Source organism: Microcaecilia unicolor, chromosome 7 (genome assembly GCF_901765095.1).
Source record: "Microcaecilia unicolor chromosome 7, aMicUni1.1, whole genome shotgun sequence".
NCBI lineage: Eukaryota > Metazoa > Chordata > Amphibia > Gymnophiona > Siphonopidae > Microcaecilia > Microcaecilia unicolor.
The window spans coordinates 220,066,557-220,085,700 of NC_044037.1; the positions used below are offsets into that span (position 1 = coordinate 220,066,557).

Consider the following 19,144-nt stretch of genomic DNA (forward strand, 5'->3'; position numbering starts at 1 on the left):
TTTTGATAATACGGGTTTCCCCACCCCTTCACAGCGACATCCTGTGAGGACGTCCTCAGGAAAACTTGGGCGCCCCTTTCTATTATGCCCCTCATAGTCTTTCCTCTCCCTTTCTGTAAGTTAGTAGTACTTTGGAAAAAGCTACAGTCAGAACCAAATACTTCAGACTCTCGGCCAGCTTCTGGAAAGCTCTCTGAACTCCAAATGTGCTATTTTTGCCAAGATCATTAGTCCTCTGTGTCACAGGTTGTAATCTACCTGAACCTACTGTGAACCATTTATGCCTGGATTGTTTTATCCTCTGTGGCAATGGTGGTAAACTGGCTGGATGTTGTGTAGTCTTGAAAGCTTCTTTGAGGACAGCCAATTCTTGTTTGAGTCTATTGATCTTCTCTCTCATAGAAGAGAGCTGGAGACAGATTGGAGATTTAAGGCTTGCCGTAACGGCCCTTCTTAAGACCAATGAACCACAACTATTACACAGAATGAAAGTTATGTTCACCTAAGCCGGCACAGGAGGCAGTGACCCGATATGTAGTGGATCACTTCCTCCTCCTCCTGCCGTGCAATCTCTGCAGGATGGGGGGAGAGTGTGCCACGGAGGTGGGGGACCCAAGAAAGGCAAGAGAGAGTGTGCCACGATGGTGGGGGGCCCGAGCAAGGCGAGCGTGCCATGGAGGTGGGGGGCCTGAGCACAGCAAGACAGACTGTGCCACAGAAGTGGGGGACCGAGCAAGGCAAGAGAGAGTGTGCCACGGAGGTAGGGGGCCCGAGCAAGGCAAGAGAGAGCGTGCCACGGAGGTGGGGGCCCGAGAAAGGCGAGAGCGTGCCACAGAAGTAGGGGACCCGAGCAAGGCGAGAGACAGCGTGCCATGGAGGTGGGGGGCCCGAGCAAGGTGAGAGAGACAGCATGCCATGGAGATGGGGGGCCCGAGCAAGGCGAGATGGAGCGTGCCATGGAGGTGGGGGGGCCGAGCAAGGTGAGAGAGAGCGTGCCATGGAGGTGGGGGGGCCCGAGCAAGGCGAGAGACAGCGTGCCATGGAGGTGGGGGGCCTGAGCACAGCAAGACAGACTGTGCCACAGAAGTGGGGGACCGAGCAAGGCAAGAGAGAGTGTGCCACGGAGGTAGGGGGCCCGAGCAAGGCAAGAGAGAGTGTGCCACGGAGGTAGGGGGCCCGAGCAAGGCAAGAGAGTGTGTGCCACGGAGGTAGGGGGCCCGAGCAAGGCGAGATGGAGCGTGCCATGGAGGTGGGGGGGCCCGAGCAAGGCGAGAGAGACAGCGTGCCATGGAGATGGGGGGGGCCCGAGCAAGGCGAGATGGAGCGTGCCATGGAGGTGGGGGGGGCCGAGCAAGGTGAGAGAGAGCGTGCCATGGAGGTGGGGGGGCCCCGAGCAAGACGAGAGACAGCGTACCATGGAGGTGGGGGGGGCCAAGCAAGGCGCGAGAGAGCGTGCCATGGAGGTGGGGGGGGGGCCGAGCAAGGCGCGAGAGAGCGTGCCATGGAGGTGGGGGGGGCCCAAGCAAGGCGAGAGAGAGAGTGTGCCATGGAGGTGGGGGGGCCCGAGCAAGGAAAGAAAGCGAGCCACAGAGGTGGTGGGTCCAAGCAAAGTGAAAGAGAGTGTACCACAGAGGTGGTGGGCCCAAACAAGGTGAGAGTGTACCACAGAGGTGGTGGGTCAGAGCAAGGCGAGAGAGAGTGTGACACAGAGGTGGTGGGCCCAAGCAAGGCGAGAGAGAATGTGCAACAGAGGTGATGAGCCCGAGCAAGGCGAGAGTGTGCCACTGAGGTGGGGGGCCCAAGAAAGGCAAGAGAGAGTGTGCCACGGAGGTGGGAACCTCAGCAAGGTGAGAAAGTGTGCCACAGAGGTGGGGATGGGTGGGAGAGCCAAGTAAGGTGAGTCAGTGTGCCACAGAGGTGGGGGGGGGGGGGGGGGTCAAGTAAGGTGAGAGAGCGTGCCAGAGGTAGGGGGACCAAGTAAGAAGGGGGGGGGGCAAGCAAGGTGAGAGTGTGCACCATGGAGATGAGGGGGGCAAGCAAGGTGAGAGTGTGCACCATGGAGATGAGTGGGGCAAGCAAGGTGAGTGTGCCACGGAGGTGGAGGGGGGGCAAGCAAGGTGGGAGAATGCACCATGGAGGTAGGGGGTCAAACAAGGTGAGAGTGCACCATGGAGGTGGGGGGGGGGGCTAATCAAGGTGAGAGTGCCCCCTGGGAAGGGGGAACAGAGCAATGTAAAAGTGTGTCTTGGGGAGGGTGGGTGGAGAGAGGGAAGAGCAAGTTTAACAGTGTGCCAGGGGATGTTTTGGGAGAAGGGCAATGGGGGGCAGCAGCAAGAAAAGCTAGAGAAAGCATAGAGTACCATGGAGATGAGAAGGGGGCAGAGATAGCTTAGAGTATGCCACTGGTGTGGGGAGAGATTATGCTTGAGGGTGTGCCATGGGGAGGGTGGAGGAGAGATAAAATAATAGCGGGGAGAGGAAGAATAAGAGGTTGGGGGCTGTATGCCTCAAGAGAGGTGGGGGTATTGGATGCCTGAGAAGGATTTGGGGGGCAGAATCAGGGGTCTTGATGGGAGTTAAGAGGGAGAAAGAACTGCAGTTGGAGTGAGAGATAGACCAGGAGAGGCTGGAGACTGAAGAGGGAAAAGGCAGGAAGGACTTTCAGGCCTTAGGATGGGGAAATTCTGTGCAAACACACTACAAATATTCAATGCAGAATTTTTAAATATTGTGCACAGAATTACCCCAGGACTAATGCATCATGCTAAATTAAATATGTTGCTTGTCTGTTTTCTATTCTCTTAAGGTCTGATATTCTAAGGATTTATGCTACTAATTTTGAGAGGTCTGCTCCTAAATTGTTCTTCTCACTGAAAGTTTACTAGGGCCGAGTACCTAAATTTATGCTCATAATTTCATAAAATCCTAAATTTAGGAGGATAAAAAAGTGGGTGTCAACAGGGGAGGATTTAGGGGGAAAAAGTCAAAAGTTTTGCACTGACTTTCAGCACAAGGCTCAAATAACTCATACCTAGACACATGAATGGCAGGCCTAAAATTATAAGAATAACTTAAGCTCCTATCAGGGCTCTTTGTCTAAGCTGTGTTAGGCGCTAACATGTGCCTAATGCACCTTAAAATGGCATACTGCAGGACATGCTCGGGCATCCTGTATCTGCCAAATGTGCACACTAGCTAATCACATACCACAAAAAAAAAATTTTGAGGTGTGTCACAGGGCAGTGGGTGTTCCTGCACTAAAACAGTTAGTGCATTTACATTAGCACGCACCAACTGGTTACCACAGGAATACTGCATGAGCCCTTACCACATACAAAATAAGTGCTCACAAAGTAATTTTATTTAATGGCCACATGCTGACAACATTAGCACATTGCCATTAATACAAAACAAATAGAAAAAAAAATCTGTCATTTTACAACTGCAGTAAAAATGCCCTTAGCATGTGGGGGAAACCCACATAAGGTAATGCTAAGGCCACTTTTTACCATAGCTTAGTAAAAAGATTCCTTAAGTTTCTATGTTTGGCTAAAAATAAGATACAAAATATAGAAGCCCAGCTCTTTTTGAATATCAAGCTCTTAGTTTTCAGCAAATAAGATTTAGGAACTACTGCCTATCTTGTGAGCTTAATTGCTGGATTTGGATTTAGCTCGTGCCTTTTCAACAGTAGTTGAAAGCAAATTACATTCAGGAACAGTAGTTATTTACTTGTCCCTAAAGAACTTATAATCTTCATTTGTTCCCAAGAAAATGGAGGGTTAAGTGACTTGCTCAAGTCACCCTAGCTTCCCTGGTTCTCAGCCTACTGTTCTAACCACTATGCTGCACCTCTATTTAGAATACTGAACCTACTTGTTTTCATCTGCATCTTCTTTTGCATGTTGAAGTTCCTCTTGTGGCTTACTGCTAAGCAAAATTCAGCATGTCATGCATGGTTCTGTCAACCATACATACCGCTCCCCTCATCAATATTCAGCTTCAAACTGATAAACTTTCTTAGTGCCTACAATATCCTGAAGTTTGAAAAGAACACCTTTAACCTTCTACAAGTTAAGGATAAGAGGACATATATGCACAAAAACTAATATACACTGACATCAGTGAAATCAAAATAAACCTTTCTTCCAAAAGAAACGAAGTAAAAAAAAAAATTTATTGTGGCATATGAAATCACTGCTCAATATTACTGACTTTCTTTCTTACTATGACCTTTGGTTTTCAAAACTGACACTCTACATTTTGCTCATAATAGAACATTAACCGAATTGACATTTCCTGAAATTAATCCTAAATTGAAGTTAACAAGAAGTCTCTTTTACAATGTATTTCTGTACGTACCATTTGGGAGGTGTCCAAAGAAACAATTGCTCTTTTCTCATCTTCTGGGCACTCCAAGGCATTACAAACACTTGTTCCTCCTACCAAAAAGAGGAAATACACTATTTATTTATTTTCAATTATTTCTCATTCAACCTGTACAACAGAAACAGAGTATGATGGCAGTACATGAACACTGTACATGAACAGCTGTAAGCTATTTACAGAAAATGAAATATAAATTCAAGCACTGACTGATGTAATAGGAATGTTACATGTGATATATTGAAAACTGATGGTACTTTTTAAATGTAGTACAGCAACAGAAGAGAGGGTCAAAGTACACACAACAATATGAACACACAAAAAAAAAAAAGCACCAAGGGCTTTTCAAGCATGAGAAAGTCAAGAGTCCTTTACTACTGGACTAGGGTCCAGTAATAAAGGACACTTGACTTTCCATGCGTGAAAGGCCCTTGGTGCTTTTTTTTATATTCATCAGTTTTTTAATGTAGCACAGGATGTACAGTGATGTGAAAAAGTATTTACCCTTCTCCGTTACTGCATATATGTCACAGTGAATGGTTTCTGATCTTTTAACAAGATGTACTATTAGACAAAGGGAAACCATTCAGGAGGAGGGTAAATACTTTTTCACATCACTCCAAATGTCCATAACCTATTTGTCATTCAGAATGATAGCACAACGTTTTAAACCTTTTCCAGTGCAATGTCTCAGTATGGCTATACTCTTGACAGTGCTACATAAAAATATAAAGCAACACTTAATTGCCAGTATGTTGACTTATTGCCACAACTTCTTGCTATTTTTTCCCCACCCTTGGAATGCAACAGCTTAGATTAGTAAAGAACTTCAAAAACTTAATGAAAGTGAACATGTAAGGAATTGCACTTACCACCAAATGGTATTATGCACACATTATGTTTACACGCCAGCTCTACAATCTTAAGTGTGTCATCATGACAATCTATTAAAAAACAAGAGAGAATATACTGATGATGACTGAAACAGTCTTATTACTTCATTAGGAATATTCAGTGTGAAGAGACTACTCCAATGCACGCAGCTTCAGACCTTAACTCTGAACAAACTCTCAGATGTAACACAGTCATAAGAATGGCTCCAACCAATTTTATCTGTACTTTATACTGAACATTTTTTTGAAAACAAGAGTCACTGTTAGTCATAAGGAATGATACAAGTAGTTTAGCTGTATTACAGTTGCAAAGAATAGTTTCAAAGAACAGCTACCACTCTCATTTTACTCAGTCCTATAAGCATACATAAACCAAACCTTTCCACCATGAACCAAAGTGGTGCAAAGTCTACAAAAAAAAAAAAAAAAACTATGTGATGAAACTTAGGTCCTAAACAGGAATACAGGAAACACAGGGAAGAGGGCAGATATGACAACAGCATTTAAATAGATGAAAGATATAAATAAGACACATGAAGCAAATCTTTTTCATACTAAACAGTGCTCTAGAAAAAGAGGTCATGGCATGAAGCTTCAAAAAATGCAGATTAAAGATCAATATCAGAAAAGTTTTTTTTCTTTAGCAAAATGGTGATGCATGGAATGGTCCTTTATGCAATACTAGTAAAAAAAATAGGCCCATTTCTGGAGGCAATGAAACGGGCGCTAGCAAGGCTTTCCTCTGCCCCCCCCCACCCAACGCACCTTCGTTGTTAGTGACGCCATTGCGCTGCCCTGGCCGCCGTCGATGTGAGTGAATTGCTCCGCCCTCAACGTCATAACGTTTGACGCGAGGGCGGGGCCCCGAGACTGTGATTTTCGTGGCTTCAGAGCTTCGAACTTACGAACCTTGGCTTCAGTGACGTCAGACAACAGAACGTTGAGGGTGAGTTTTATATATAGATGGTGGTGGTGGAGTCTCCGTGGACACCTGTGAAACGTTCTTGAAGTCATTGTACAAATGGAGGCTTTCCATACCGCAGAGAGAAAGACTATACAGATGGATTATGCGAAAGCATATATCCCCATGCAGAGCATATCGCGCAGGGTTTGCAGAAAGTGCCGATTGCCCGAAATGCCAGGATGCTTCGGGTACCTTGGGGCATATGTTCTGGCATTGCAAAGTTGTGGAGCGCTTTTGGAGTAGGATGTTAGAGGGGGTAGAGGGGATGTGGAGTTGCACTGTGGTCAGGGACCCTTTAATGTTGTTTAATGTATTTAAGTATTCACGGGACCCCCTGGAAGGCTTCAAAGCTTTTATTAGACTAGCAATTTATTTTGGCATCACAACTATTTTACAATATTGGAGAAAGAGTGAGGAACCGCCTCAGCAGGTATGGAGATCTCAGATGATAAAGCAGATGCGAGTGGACAGATGTGGGATTCATGATCTTGCTAGTTTGCCGGGCAGGAAGTTCCAGGCTCAATGGGAACCTTTATGGGACACCCTGACCCCCAGGGGGAGAAGTCTCCTGTTGAACATATAAAAAAAAATTTTTTTTTTAAATGGAAAGAGATTAAATACTATGGTTTCTATAGGACATAAGCCATAGGGGGGAAGTAAGATAGGGTAGCGGCCAGTTTCTGACATTGGATTAAGGTTCATGGGACGCATAGATAAATCTCCTTGTTATTGCATAGGATTAACAGAGCAGAGGCTCCTCTTGACTCTGGGAATCAGGGAAGAATTTAAGGGGAGGGAGAGGGAGGGGACGGGGATGGGACGGAGGGGGGGTAGGCTTGGATCCTTTAGGGGAACACTAAGATATGGAAATGTGATGTAGGAATGCACACTGACTGTGGGAGTGGCACCCAGGTTGGGGGTCACTTGATTATGCCACAATGTCTCTTCACGTTGTTAAGTAGAGCATAGAGTTGTGATGCCTTCATGATGTAAATTACTCGTGCGCTTGGCAGACTGGTCACACTAGCTATCTGAGTGGAGAGCCTACTAGTCATAGCAACGAGCTAGTGCATCACTATATCGGTTAAAATTGAGGGATGGGAAGGTGGGAGAAAATGTAAATTTTGGTGTTACAGTAGATGAGAATTTCTGAAGTGTATTGGATAAAAGGATGACACTGGCTGTGTCAATGATGTTAAATGTATACTCTGCTTTTCATCAATAAAACTTTTGAACCATATATATAGATGGTGCAAACAAATATCAATACATGGAATTCAATAAAACCTGCAATAAGCACGGAGGATCCCTAGTAGTGAACGCACACAAAAAAAAAAATCAACTGCAATTTATGGCAGCATACCAGGAATGAAATTTGCCATACCAGATGAGTCATCATATTCTATGGGTCATATTTCCTTCATCCTCTAGAAAACCTTGTCCCAGGTGAAGAGCAAGTGTTTGTCCAATAAGAACCCATGCTTAAAAGTTCCCTTCTTCTGTGGACCTCGATGAGCAGCTGTTAGTTCTTCTAGCTCTATGTTCCACAATTCCTGCTGGTGGGGCCATTTTGTTTCCTGTTCAAAGTGAGCAACTGTGTGTGTTTTATATGCTAAATATAAGGCAAAACTGTACCCTCCTACTCTTTGAGATGGCCTCTGGATACCCCATAAGACGACCCTACAAGGAACTTCCTAAGGAGACAGGGTGCACGAAGGCCATATGCACCTAACCAAGATCTCTCCTGAGAGCCATTAAACATTCCAGTAGACCAGATACTCATTCAATCGTATTATCCTACAAACATTCAGACTGAATGTTGGATCAGGGTCAGAGCTAGAGCGTGGCATTCTACAGAGAGCACCTGGAAAAAAAGGTGTAAATCAGCCTACACCTGAGTAGACTCACTGACCAAAAGTGGCTTTCCTGCATGCCAAGCTCATCATAATTTACTGTGAACAATACATAACACAATTACAGAACCAAGACAAAATGTGTTTAATAGCACTAAAAGAGTGAAATAAGAAAAGTTTCTTTAGCGTTTTCAAATATTTAACAATTAAATATTTACAAAAATGTCTAAGTTATAATATTTGGAAGAGTCAGTCACAAATGATGAGGGCAAATGTGGAGGGCATTTTCGATGTAAAGTCTAAATCCAACTTTGGATATTTTGCAGAAAAAGTCCAAAAATCCAGTAGCAAACATATGCATTTTTCAAGTTCAAAAATGGCCATTTTTTGTTCTGAAAATGGCCATTTGCTAGACGTTGTTGTGCTCAGTGTGTATCTTTCTGGACCATTTTCAGGGGGAAAAAAAGTCCAAGTGAAAAATGCACAAAATCAAGCTATTGGGATGTAGGAGCCACCAGCATTTTTAGTAGACTGGCCACACAGACATCCCAGCAGAGCTGTGGGGCACCCTAGGGGGTATTACAGTGGACTTCACATAAAAGGTCGCAGGTACACATCTCACCATTACCCCCTTGTACTTTATGATGAGCCCTCCAAAACCCACCAAAAACCTACTGTACCTACATATAGGTGACACTTGCAGGTATAAGGGCTATTGTAGTGGAGTACAGTTGAGTTCAGTAAGTTTTTGGTGGGTTTTGGAAGACTCACACTTTCCACAAGTGTAACAAGAGTGGGCTATATAGGCCTGGGTCTGGGTCCCCTTCTCTACAGTGCACTGCACCGACCACTAGGCTCATCCAGGGACCTTCTTGCTGCTCTAACAGGGCTGACCATAACATCTGAAGCTGTCATACAGCCTGGTATGTACTGTTTCTTTTACATCTTTTGGGGGGGGGGGGGGGGGAGGAAGGTGTCGGTGACCACTGAGAGAGTAAGGAAGGAGTCATGCCTTAATCCCTCCAGTGGTCATTTGGTCATCTGGGGCTGGGGCAACTTTTTGTGACTTAGTCACTATTAAAACAGGACTTGTACAAAGCTTAGCCCTGGACGTTTTTCTTTGTTCCATTATGGCAGAAAAATGTCCAAGTGTTAGGAAAGTTCAAATCCTGCTCTCGACCCCTGCTCCTTTGTGACTTCTGATGAACTGCATAGAGAAAAGTCTCAAAATGGGTTTTGAAAATAGCAATTTGAATGTTTTGAGGGGAAAAAACATTCAAATACCACTTTGTGCCACTTTTTTGGACATTTTTCTATTTCGAAAATGAGCCCCTAAAATGTTCAAATACACATAATGTCCAAAATGTTAAACTGTCTCATTCGCTTCATTCCACTTTATGAGGAGCTTTGCAGTTTACTAATCTCTCTTTTTTTATGTGTTTTCAAGCTTTTCATTGGCTTAATCATAAGTAAGTTCTTTAACTAAATTCTTAGCCAAGCAATTAAAAAAAATCTCTGAAAAATAATTTTAAACAAGTTATGTCCTTTAATACAAGAGCTGTCTGTTACCAATTTGCCTATATGCTTCACTACAACTGAAAAGGTACATTATTTTGGAAAACAATGACCTATGAAATCATGACGACAGGAATTTCTCTTTTAGGTTAGATGATGTTTTTAACTCCTGAAAGACATGCCAGCAGTGAACAACTACTACTACTTACTACTACTTATCATTTCTAAAGCGCTACTAGATGTACGCAGCGTTGTACACTTGAACATGAAGAGACAGTCCCTGCTCAACAGAGCTTACAATCTAATTAGGACAGACAAACAAGAGATAAGGGAATAATAAAGTGAGGATGATAAAATAAGGGTTCTGAACAAGTGAATAAGGGTTAGGAATTAAAAGCAGTATCAAAAGGTGGGCGTTTAGCTTAGATTTGAAGACGGCGAGAGATGGAGCTTGATGTACCGGATCAGTAAGTCTATTCCAGGCATATGGTGCAGCAAGATAAAAGGAACGGAGTCTGCAGTTAGCGGTGGTATAAGGTCAAGGCAAAAAGAATAAGAAGGTTTTAACAAGTTCAACAGTAGTAACAGCTGTAAATGTCATTCATTTAATCAAATTACAAGAGGACCTTATGAGACCGAGAGACTGGGCATCCAAATGGCAAATGACATTCAACACAAGCAAGTGCAAAGTGATGCATGTGGGAAAGAGGAACCCAAATTACAGCTACATAATGCAAGGTTCCACATTAGGAGTCGCCGACCAGGAAAGGGATCTAGGCATGATGATACACTGAAACCATATGCTCAGTGCGCAGCAGAAGCTAAGAAAGCAAGCAGAACATAAAATGTTGGGTATTATTAAGAAAGGAATGGAAAACAAAAATTAGGATGTTATAATGCCTTTGTATCACTCCATGGTGCAACCGCACCTCGAATATTGTGTGCAGTTCTGGTCACCGCATCTCAAAAAAGATATAATAGAATTAGAAAAGGTACAGAGAAGGGCAACGAAAATGATAAAGGGTATGGGACAGCTTCCTTATGAGGAAAAACTAAAGCGGCCAGGGCTCTTCAGCTTGGAGAGGAGACGGCTGAAGGAAGATATAGTAGAAGTCTATAAAATAATGAGTGGAGTGGAACAGGTAGACGTGAATTACTTGTTTACTCTTTCCAAAAATACTACGGCTAGGGGGTATATAATGAAGCTACAAATCGGAGAAAATATTTCTTCACTCAACGTGTTATTAAACTCTGGAATTTGTGGCCAGAGAATATAGTAAAAGCAGTTAGCTTAGCGCGGTTTTAAAAAGGTATGGATAGCTTCCTAAACATCCTTAAGCCATTATTAAAATGGACTTGAGAAAAATCCACTGCTTATTTCTAGGATAAGCAGAATAAAATGTATTGCACTGTTTTGGGATCTTGCCAGATACTTGTAACCTGGATTGGCCACTGCTGGAAACTGGATACTGGGCTTGATGGACCTTTGATCTGTCCCAGTATGCCAATATTTATGTACTTATGATACTACTTGAGAGTTCACAGCATGCATCTCATTTCAATCTATACCCATCTCACCTGTTCACTATGAAACATTAACTAAAGGAAGAGAACCAACACTTTACTGTAATATCTGAATCTTGAACCTGAGTGATTTTATTTCCTAAACAGTCCACCAGCTGTTTATGACTGCATGACAGGCTTGACATTGCAAGGGGGGAGGGAGAGAGGAGGATACCTGATCAAATGCACTAGAGTTTGAATTCTGACACATTCCAGGATAATTTGTTGCTGATAGCAAAAAGTTATTTTTTTTAATCCCTTGACTGCATACTTATAATTGCTTGCAGTTTCTTTACACAATAACATTCAATGGCCATCTGTACCACTGCCCCCTCCTTTCCTGTTAACTCACACATAGAAACCCTCAAGAAAAAGGCAAAATTTCTTACATGGGTTTGACCTGCAAAGGGGCTAAAGAACTGTTAAATGGTCTATATTGTTATATTCCAATATTCCACCAACAAACCTGCTGATGAATTATTATAAGCAACTAAGGTTTTGCTGTCCAAATAAGTACTGGCTCCACCAGTCACCTGGAAATGAGGCACTATATGGTCATCCTAAGTACAAATCTTAAGTTAAACCTAGTAAACAAAATACATTTTAAAAGTTACAAACTATTTCTCAACTGACACTCAAACCAAGAAACATAATACTAATTCTGAATTCCCAAACAAATGCAGCAAAGTATCAAACATGAACTGTCAGTTGGTTTTGATTAACCTCTTCCAAAAACTTAAACACACTATATTCTAAATGCTGGTCCAATTCCAGAATCTCACATTCCCCTTTGTTGATCAACAAATCCTTGCAAGAATCGCATCTGCTTGACCTCACAATTGATCTTGCAGTAGTCCCACTTAAATGGTATATTACATTAGCATCATTTGGTGAGGGGTAAATAATCTGGTGAAGCTCTTCTGCTATGCTATCCACCAATGTTTCATCTCATGAAATTCCAAAACGTTCTTCATCAGTGGCATTATCGAGATCAATAAGTGAAGGATAAATTAGGTCTTAACTGATACTTTTTCTTTCCATTAGTCCTTCCCACTATTCTAGAACCTGTGGGGAGAGTTGTGCCCATCAACCAGCAGGTGGAGATAGAGAACTGAAAACTGAGCTGAGACATATCTCTCTTCGTATCCAGTCCAGCTCCTCAGTATTTATGTTGAAAAGCAGTAAGGAGAAACTCAGAATAAACACAACAACCTTAAACAACTTGCTAATCTAACACTAACCAGATGAGCAAACATGTGTGGATCTCTCATCTCTGGACAACTTATAGAGAACAAAGGATATGCAGGAAGCACCAAGAAAGATGACAGGGTCATTTGACCAATTACTCCACACTGATTGTACATCTCTGACATCTCTTGGTGGGCCTCTGGAATAGTGGGAAGAACTAACAGAAAGAAGATTATCAGTAAGACCTAATTTCTCCTTCCATTATGTAGCTTACCACTATTGCAGAACCTGTGGGATGTTCAAAAGCAATCCCTAGAGTGGGTGGGATATTGGTGCCACCGCCCTGATTATCAAAGTCCCAAAACTGGGTTCCAAGCACACCGCAATGTCCACCCTGTAGTTCTTGGCAAAGGTATGCAGAATCGACTAGTTGCCACCTTGCAAATATCTGCCAGAGACAATAAAATAGTCTCCACCCAGGATGTCGCTGTATGTCTCACAGAATGAGCCCAAAAGACCTGAGCAGCCTGCTTCTCCACAAGCAAATAAGTAGATGCAATAGTCTCCTTCAACCACCTAGCAATTGTGGGCTTGGAAGCCATAAGGCCAAGCCTCTGTTTATCAACAAGTGCAGTCTGCCCAATTTGCGAAACTCATTTATGACTTTCAGATATCTAAAGAGGGCTCTATGCACATCAAGAAGCTTCAAGTTAGAATACTGAACCACTTCATCCTTTCTGCGAAAGGATGGACACTCCACAGATTGGTTGAAATGAAATGCCGACACCACTTTCGGAATAAAGGAAGGAACCATAACCAGAAGACCCCCGCCTCTGAAAAGCAAAGAAAGGGATCCCAATAAGAGAGAGTCTAAAGCTCCAAAACCCTACATGCTGACGCAGCAGCCACCAAGAAAACTGTTTTTAGCGTAAAGTTTTTCAAGGTGGTCTTCCAGAGTGCCTCAAAAGGAGGCTTCTGAAGAGCCCAAAGGACTAAATTAAGTGGACACGGCATACAAAAGGGAGGTACAAGCAGCTCTCTCCCCACAAAAATCGAACGATATCTGGGTGAGCCACAAGAGACGACTTCTGTAGTCATCACCTGAAACAGGCCAAAGCCACAAGAATCCAACACCAATCCTTTCTGAAGACCTGCCTGGAGAAACGCTAGTATGTGCACAATCTGAGAAGGGAGAAAGTCCATGCTCAAAACATCAGCTCTTGTACATCCTCCACACCATCTCACATACCATGGATGTAGAGCACTTCTATGTCTGAATCAACATAGCAATAACGAATCGAAATTATTTTAGCCTCATCAGAGCCCTTTCAATGGTCAAGCCATAAGACCAAAGGGGCTCAGATCATCCATGAGCAGTGAATCTTGCTTTAGTAGGTCGTGTACTTTTCGCCAAAGAGTTATGCAGCTATGCTTTCATAACAAGACATTTGAAGCCACTGCATAAGGGGGTGGCAGCAACTTCAAAGCCGGGGGGAGGGGGATCACTAGCTACACCATGCAATGTCAGTCAACCCTTTGTACAGATGTTTTCTTCATTTTTAAGAACCTCTCCTGTGTATCATAATGGTCACAGAGCTAGCCAAAGAGATTTTTCCATGCTCACAGAGAAATTCAACCACATTCACAGTGGTCCTCCTGTTGATGCAGAGCCCAAACCAATAACTCAAAGCCTATGAGTGGCGTTACTGGCTATCTTTCTGCTGCAAGATGGGAAAGGCTTGTCTGGCTTTGTCTGATTTGTTCTAAAAGTAAAAACCACAGGGTGTGCTGGTAAATTTTAACAACGGCCTCTCTCTCCCCGGGCATAGCCGGCCCTGAAATTTGGGGGGAGAGGGGAATACATGCCTCTCTCTCCCTTCCCTTGTGCAGGCACGCTAGGCATACCTTTGCCGAGCCCCACCAGCCAATAAATGGACTGCCACCATTCTCTGCTGCTTGCTTCTGGCTCTGAGCAGCATGATGGAACCTTCTTGCGCTTGCATGAAAAGTCCCAGCCTGATGCTCAGAGTCAAAAACAAGGAGCAGGGAGCAGCAGCATCCTATTTACTTGGCTGGGGGGGGGGGGGGGGGGGGGGGCCCAGCATCACTGCCAGCAAAGTAAAAGGAAGGGGCCCAAGTCCACATTTTGGGAGTCAGTTGTTAAAGTAGCCATGGGGAGGCCTACTTTAACAACCGGCTCCCAAAATTCTTAAAAACTTAACAAATGGCTCTCGCGAGCCCGTGAGAGCCCACTCCAGCACACCACTGGCTTTATGCTAAGATTCTTCTCCTCCTGGCTTTCCAGTATTTTCCCCTGTTTAGTCGGGGTTTCTCAGAAGGGTTCTGTGAAGGGCAGAAATGCAGTTACTCTCTGTTGCTTTGAGCTTTGGAGTCCAACCACGCGCAGTATGTAGAGGCCTTGCTGGTGGGCTTTAATTTAGAGAAAACCTTTGATACAGTCTTGTGGCCTTATCTTTGGAAGGCGTTGACATGTTATGGCTTCCAAAAGCCTATTATGGCTATGTTGTGCTTACTTTATACAGACACCTGGGCTCAAGTGTTAGTGAGTGGAGTTTTTTCCCCAAGGTTTTCTATTCACCAGGGTACACGGCAAGGCTGACAGCTGTCCCCCACTCTTTTTGTGTCTTTGGATCAACCTTGATAAATCTGAAGCATTATACTTGTCTGGAGTTCTGGAACAAACCTGGCCCAGGGTTTTTCCACTTAAATGGGCAGGTGAGAAGTTAAGATATTTGGGTCTATGGATTTCGAAAGATCATCAAAGTCTCTATATTTTTAAAGTTTCCCATTTGTTGAATGATATGAAGCATCTGTGTGCTCAATGGCAACACCTTCCTTTGTCCTTGTTGGGTAGAGTTCAGCTCCTTACGATGGTCATTTTGCCCAAATGGCTATATCTGCTTCAATATTTGTCTCTTACCCTTAAGCTGAAAGATTTGGCAGTCTGGATTAAAATCATTTGCTCTTTTGTTTGGGGTGCCAGAAAGCCCAGGGCCTCTCTTTGTCAACTGCAATTATTGTGGAGGGATGGTGGTTTGGGCTTGCCCGATTAAAGCAGCTTGTCACCTGCGATATGCTCGGAATTGGGTGTTTCTTACTTCTGAATTTTGTGATATTACTTTTGAAACTGAATTAGTCAACTCTTTGAATTTGACATAAGTTTTGCATGATAACTCACTTAAATTGGCCCCAAATATTAAGAATCATCTTTCAGTGAAAGGAGTACATTGGGCCTGGACATTATTCTGCAAGAAGTTTGGTTTGCATTCTCACAGTTCTCGCTATTTACCTATTAGGGGTAATGCAGACTTTCCCCCAGTACGATGTCCACTAATATAACCCAATGGCTGACAAAGGATTTGAACTTACTGGGACATGTTGTGGAAGATGATGAGCCCACAATGTTATGATTCCTTAAAACAGTCTTCTGCTTTGGGCCCTTCCGACTGGTTTCCCTATTTCCAATTACAGAACTATGTTTCTGCTTTGTTCGGTGGACTTCACAGAGTCTCCTTTTGATCATCTCTGATCTAGCAATAGCCATTCAGTGCATTGTAAGCCACTTTGAGCCTGCAAAATTGTGGGGAAAACGTGGGGTATAAATGTGAATAAATAAATGATAATTGGCCTATTGTAGCAGTTCACAGGGGTTTGGTCCAAAGATATTATGAAGCTTTTAAGGATATTATGAAGCTTTAGGTTCTACTTCTATTCATCGTATTGTTAATAAGTGGGTCATTGATTTTGAGGGCTATACTACGGATCAATTGCTCAAGAGTCTGTGAGAGAGTCCACGTTTAGCGGACAGTATTCAGCTCCAGGAACTCCATTATAAGTTTCTCCTGCAGATGTATATTCATCCCTCTCAAGCACAGATGACAGGTTTTCCCACAGATGGGGCCTGTAACAAGTGAGGCCAACAAGACGCAACACAATAGACACTACACTTGGGATTGTCCCACTGTTCGTAGGTTTTGGACTGCAGTCTGGTCTTATTTGGGTTGTATGTATCAACAACGTTGGTTAGAAAATCCTCAGTTGTGTCTTCAGAATGACCTTATTGGCATTATAGAGGGTGTGCACAAGATTGGACTCTTTGCAAAGCTGCCCTGGTTGCTCAATGTTGTATCTTGCTTCAACGGGTAAAAGATTCCCCACCAGCTTTGACGCAGTGGGAAAATCAAATGCATGAACTTCTCACTATGAAACAAATGTCAGTGGACACCTGTGGCCTCAGGGCAAAGAAATGCTTTGTTAAACTTTGGACTCCATACTTACATACTCTTCCCCCCTGGGTCCATTAAGCTTTTTTGAATATCCTGGAGCTTTGAATCTGGGGGATGGTTTTGTTAATTGTTGGGGAGCTATTTGGATGGTTTGTGGTTGGGATATCTGGGGTGGTTTCCTTTTTAGGGGAAGGGGGTAGTTTTTCTTGGGCGAGGGTATAAGAGATTTGACTGGGTTCTAGGGAGGGCGTGGTCATTGAACCTCACTTTGTATAAAGTTAATTGTCACAGTTCAATTGTCTACCTTTTGCTCTTGCCTCCTGCAAAGTTATGCTGTACTGTTCTGCCTTTATTTGCATTTTGTGGTGACAATAAAATATATTTCTCATTAACTACAAACATGAAAACAACAAAAAACAAACACTGTAAAATCCTGAAGAGTAGACTTCATGAAATTAAGTTTGGTAGAGCTTTGTTCTACGTCCATTTGGTGAAGCAGAAACAAAACACAAAACATTAAAGAGATTGCTGTTCACAAAAAGGACCATATATGCTCAATTTTCCACTAGTTCCAAGCTCTGGGAAAGCTGTTTCATCCCAGAACCACTGGATCACATCACCACCTGTTTACCCAATTCAGTTCTGTTTTTTGAAAGAGAATGATGTGTAATGGTATAACCAAAGTAAAGGACCAGAAGTCCAAAAGAAACCTGTTCAATAAACAGCCCTCCAACAGCCCAGCCCTGCTACGACATAGGCTTGTACCGGCCATCTATCAACAGAAACAGCAAACTGTAGCTCATAATAGTGTGCAATCGACTCACGTAAATATATGGATTTGGATTAACTAACCACCGTTATTGAAGACATTCACCCAAAGTGGTGTACAGTAGGCACCGTTAAAAATAGTTATTGCGCCCAGACTTGAGAATCTACCTTGACTCAGAGAGAGGGAAGGGGAAAAAAAAAAAGATCTCAACCCAGATGTGCATCTTGCTACGTAACAACAGGAAGAGATGTTTTCTTAAGCGCAGGTCGAATATCCCCTCCAGACACGCCAACCTACACTGGGGAAATTGTATATAAGGCCCAAGGCAAAAAAAAAAGAAAGCATCTGGTGAGAAATTTGCACACAGCCAATAGGAAGAGTTGAACCTGAGCCCATCGTGGAGGTATGGCCAATCTTCAAAACCATTCTTGCAAAGGATGGATGCTACCATCATGATTTTGACCAAAGATGCCCTAGGAAAGCAGAAAGTCTATATGGCCTGTACAGACAGGAAAAAATGTCTTCAAGGCCGAAAGGTCCAGAAATCCCAGTGGGGAGGACAGAACAGTCAAACATACCCTAAGTCTCCAACTAACCACTCCAAAGGTTCTCTCAACCAAGAAACCTGTAAAACTAAAGCCTGCTAAATGTGACCAGACGTTACAGCAGATGTCAAAAGCCCAAGTTAGCACCAACAGCCCACTGACAGTGCCAAGCCACGTCTGACATGGAGGTGCACTGGAATTGGTTGGAAAGACTGCACAGAACGCAACACCAATTACCGATTATAGCCGGAGGCAGAGCTAGATGAAGTAGGAGAACATGGCAGAGTGCATCATAGTGCCAAAAGAAGCAGTTGCACAAACAGCAAGCAGAGTCGCTGAAAACAGTGGTGGCCATAGATGACATACAATAGTGGACCCAGTGTCAGCACCAAATTCAGAGAGAAGGACTGATATGGAACAACAGTCTAGGTAAGCTTAGCATTGTGACGTAGCATAGCTGCCCTAGCCAAGAGAAGTGCAGTCCAGCAAGGGATGCCTCGAGGGTCTGGCAAATCACAGCTCAGCAAGGGGAAACCCCCACAGGGTAGAAAAGTAGAACATGCCCCTCTGAAACAGAGTGGAGAGCCAACGCTTCCCACAGGATGCCCAAACCAGCTCAAACCCAAAACCAGCAAGTTACCAGCCAGCCACCGTCCAGAACAAGCATCTGTTTTCCAATCATCATAAGCCCTGCACCAGAGGAAAGACCCCACAATGCAACCCTGAGGTTCCTGGTCTGCCACAAATACCATGGACTCTCCGGATGTCCCTGCGAACAGCACACCAGAGTTAGAGAAACCTCACGATCCAAGATGGTTCACTGACACCTGGTGCCCAAAGCATAAACAAAGGCTTCACAAAGCTGCAAGAAAGGAAGGTTTGGATGGTTCGGATTTTTCTTTTCTTTTTTTTTAAAAGGGAACAGCCGACTGAAAAACAAACAGAGGAGACTCTAGAGTTCTGACACCCCCCCACCCCCCCAAAAAAAAATCAGAGCAGGGAGATTCAACTAGGCCCCAACAGGGGACTCAAGCTTCATGGTGTACTGCTCCACTGTTGTGTTCAGGCTCACAACCTGGAGCGAATGACATCCCACAGCAGTAACAAAGGGCAAGATCACATTCGCCTCAGGCAGCACGTTCTAAGAAAGACCGCTGATGCACCGAAGCCACTCAGCCTTTCCAGCCCAGGTGGGAATGCGGGTAAAAGATGCCTGCACTG

General features: G+C 43.9%; 1 protein-coding gene across 1 annotated transcript in view; it reads right to left on the bottom strand.

Annotated features, from left to right (window-relative positions):
* Positions 1-19,144, bottom strand: part of AGPS (alkylglycerone phosphate synthase) — a 531,881-nt gene that overhangs the window by 413,696 nt on the left and 99,041 nt on the right. The window contains exons 6-7 of the mRNA XM_030208991.1: positions 5,259-5,330; positions 4,363-4,442 (exon numbers count right to left, since the gene is read on the bottom strand). Of these exons, the coding sequence (XP_030064851.1) occupies positions 4,363-4,442; positions 5,259-5,330 (152 nt within the window). The remainder of the gene's footprint in view (positions 1-4,362; positions 4,443-5,258; positions 5,331-19,144) is intronic.